At 38.4% G+C, this 3,994-nt stretch overlaps 1 protein-coding gene across 1 annotated transcript in view; it reads right to left on the bottom strand.

Annotated features, from left to right (window-relative positions):
• Window positions 1-3,404: 3,404 nt before the first annotated feature.
• Window positions 3,405-3,994, bottom strand: part of LOC106796622 (uncharacterized) — a 3,693-nt gene continuing 3,103 nt past the window's right edge. Inside the window, exon 2 of the mRNA XM_041010996.1 lies at window positions 3,405-3,994. This exon is cut by the window's right edge and continues 27 nt beyond it. Within this exon, the coding sequence (XP_040866930.1) occupies window positions 3,577-3,994 (418 nt within the window). The 3' untranslated portion in view covers window positions 3,405-3,576.

Here is a 3,994-nt window from a genome sequence, read left to right as displayed (position 1 = left end):
TTTTTTTTTTAAAAAACTACATGTTTTGAAATCTCTTTTTTATCATCCATATTATTACAATATCACAGATTTATGTTATTTTTTTGAAAACCCAACACTGATAAAGCCTAGATCTAGCCTTGAATCTTAGAAAAAAAGGTGAACTACTAGATCTAGCCTTGAATCTTAGAAAAAAAAGGTGAACTACCTTTGTCCTTATGTTATCGTTTAAGCTTCAGAGTGAAAACGGTTACAGCTTGGGTTGTGGGTGTGGGTGTTTGACGCAGTGCTTGTGGTTGTGTGGGTGTGGGTGTTTGACGCGGTGCTTGTGGTTGTGTGGGTGTGGTGTTTGACGCGGTGCTTGTGGTTGGTGGTGTTTGGTGTGGGCTTGGCCGCTAGTGGTGGTTGGTGTAGGCTTTAGGCCGCATGAGTGAGTGGGTTACTGTGTTTGCAGGGATTTCTGTTCTAATGTTTTGATTTTATGAGCAAGATGATTTTGGTTTTTTTTTGTTTTTGTTGGTGGTTCACGGAGGAGGAGGGTGTTGCTGAGTGGTGGCTGGTGGTGGCTAGTGGTTCACGGAGGGGGAGGGTGGTGTTGAGCGGTGGCTAGGCCGATGGTTAGTGGTGGCTTGGCTGTTGGTATTCCGACTGTTCGTATTCACCTCTGCCCTCTCTCTCTGACATGCACAGTAATTAATGCCGCATTTAAAGGTCATAATTAGGGTAAAAAAAACGAAGAGCCCCTCTGGGCCTGGACCGAGAAAACCGAAAAGAAAAAAGAAAAAAGGAAAGGAAAAGGAAAAAGAAAGGAAAAGAAAGAAAGAAAGAAAGAAAAAACAAAATATAAAACAGCAAAATAAAAAAAATAAAATAAAAAATAAAATAATAATAATAATAATAATAATAAAAAAAATAAATAAAAAAACGAAAAGAAGATACTAATAAAGATATTAATAATAAAAAAAACGGAAATAAAAAAAAAACACTTAATAAAAGGAAAAGAAAAGAAGAAAATAATAACTAAAAATAAAAAAAACAATAAAAAGAGGTAAATAAATAAATAATAATAATAAAAAAGGGGCGTCTTCAAAACAAAAATGAGGTATTTTAAAATACCTCCCTGCCGAAATTTCATCTGAAATGATAGAAATTTCCGGCTTAAAAGACGAGAAAAAAGAAATAAAAACGGGTCAAAAATGGGGTATGACAGATGCCCCTATTTAAGTCTCTTCGTTACGGAGATTTAAAAGTGAAACTTTTAAAGCGACGGGTCGAAGAGATTTAAATACAGAGTACACCATTTTTGACCAATTTCAACTACAAAATGCTATGAATGCACTGTTATGCACGTAATGTTGCGAATGCTTGCGATACAAGTATGAATGCAAGACGAGGTAAATGGCTCGACTGGGAATAACAAAACCAAATGGTACCCGATTTTGTTAAAGAAAAGGGGTCCGACTGGGGGTCACATGGTTTTACTGGGGGTAAATGTCAGCTGTTCGGGTTGACGACGAACTGCCACTGACGACAAAGGAACAAAGATAAATGTCAGATGTTCGGGTTATTGCCGAACTAGCCAACTGACCAGAATTGAAGATAAATGTTAACTGTTCGGGTTATTGCCGAACTAGCCAATCTGACAAAAAACAAAGATAAATATCAACTGTCCGGGTTATTGTCGAACTAGCCAATCTGACAAAAAAACAAAGATAAATATCAACTGTCCGGGTTATTGCCGAACTAGCCAACTGATGAGGAACAAAGATAAATATCAACTGTCCGGGTTATTGCCGAACTGATCAACTGACAAGGAACAAAGATAAATATCAACTGTCCGGGTTATTGCCGAACTGATCAACTGACAAGAAACAAAGATAAATGTCAACTGTTCGGGTTATTGCCGAACTAGCCAACTGTCCAGAATTGAAGATAAATGTCAACTGTTCGGGTTATTGCCGAACTAGTCAATCTGACCAAAAACAAAGATAAATGTCAACTGTTCGGGTTATTGCCGAACTAGTCAACTGACAAAAAACAAAGATAAATGTCAACTGCTCGGGTTATTGCCGAACTAATTAACTGATAAGAACAAAGATAAATGTCAACTGCTCGGGTTATTGCCGAACTAATTAACTGATAAGAAACAAAGATAGATGTCAACTGCTCGGGTTATTGCTGAACTAATCAACTGACAAGAAACAAAGATAAATGTCAACTGTTCAGGTTATTGCTGAACTAATCAACTGACAAGAAGCAAAGATAAATATCAACTGTTCAGGTTATTGCTGAACTAATCAACTGACAAGAAGCAAAGATAAATGTCAACTGTTCAGGTTATTGCTGAACTAATCAACTGATGACATGAAACAGAGGCAAATGATGCACAAGCTGTTCATTAAAGAAATTGCCACTTGGCGGAGAGAGGGTGACACCTTTGGATCAGACCCATTGGGGATGACACTTGGGGAAATAGAAGATTACAAATTATTCATGATTGATTGAAATGAAAAGATGATTGAAGCAAGACTCATGATGGTTAATGCAGCCATGTACGCATGATATTGTCTTTATTGTACATGCATGAATGTGTATACGCATGAACGTATGAATGCCTGAATAACGACCCGACTTGTATGACTGTATGGAGGATTAACTTGTATGATTATGTGAATGATAAATTTGATGGAACAAGATTGGACAGGTAAGATGGAAAGTGACCCGACGTCGCATCACAAACACTCGGCAATCTTCAATGGGGATGATGCCACCAGGGTGTATCAAAATAGTGACGGAGTAAAGCCCGGCGTATGCAGCAACCGATGGGGAATAAACATTTCTTGGGAGAACGTGCCAATCCAAAAAACATGGTAGAAGAGCTAGTGCTTCTGTGGTCATGCTTATTATTATTATTATTATTATTATTATTTTTTTTTTTTTAAAAAAAAAAAAAGCAATTGACCACGTGCAACCTGCAAGGTTTATCCATTCTCAGGATAGCTGTTGACACACCCTTCATCTATTCACGAGTTCAAAGAAAAAGTGTTTTGTTGTTTGTGCTTCTCAAAAAAAGATATGAAAGAAAATTTATGATTTTGAGAAATATTTTGTTTCAAATGCTACCATAAAAAAAAGGAAAGGTTTTATAAGCTGAATAAATGAGAATTCCAAATGAAAGGCAACAGGCTCAAATTTATTTGAAAGAGTGGTGACCTGCCAATGGCATGGCTCCACTGATCTTACAAAGTTTGGAAAATGGTAAATATAAATCGAAGGTTCATTGAACACAATAACCGTTGTTCCCTCTGACAACCTTGAATCCCACTGTTTGGATGCTTCAGATTCAGGGTCTCCTTGACATTCCATTGTGCCTCAAATGAACAAAGATCATCTCAATGCAGTTACTTTGTCTTTTGGTCCTTAAATTTTGCATAGATCGCCCTTTCGGGTTTTCGACCTATCAGGCTAATTATTTTTCTGTTTGATGTCTCTAACTTTTGCCTGGGTCGCCCTTTCGGGTTTTCGACCCACCGAGACGCTCATTTTTGCCTAAGCCGCCCTTTCGGGTTTTCGACTTACCGAGCTGTTCTTTTATTTTTAGACAAAGTATTTCTTGACTGCATCCACATTCACGGGACGAGGGAGCTCATCCCCATCCATAGTCGTAAGAGTCAGTGCACCACCAGAGAAAGTTCTCTTGACGACATATGGGCCTTCGTAATTAGGCGTCCACTTGCCCCTAGAGTCGGGTTGGAAAGATAAAACCTTCTTGAGAACAAGATCTCCTTCTTGAAACACACGAGGACGAACCTTCTTGTCGAAAGCCTGCTTCATCCTCTGTTGATAAAGTTGTCCGTGGCACAAGGCCTTCATGCGTTTTTCTTCAATTAGATTCAACTGATCATATCTGCTTTGGCACCATTCAGCTTCTGATAACTGGGCCTCCATTAGAACTCTCATTGATGGAATCTCAACCTCCACAGGGAGTACTGCTTCCATACCATACACCAAAGAG

Source organism: Glycine max, chromosome 17, assembly GCF_000004515.6.
Source record: "Glycine max cultivar Williams 82 chromosome 17, Glycine_max_v4.0, whole genome shotgun sequence".
NCBI lineage: Eukaryota > Viridiplantae > Streptophyta > Magnoliopsida > Fabales > Fabaceae > Glycine > Glycine max.
This window is presented reverse-complemented; position numbering and strand designations above follow the sequence as displayed.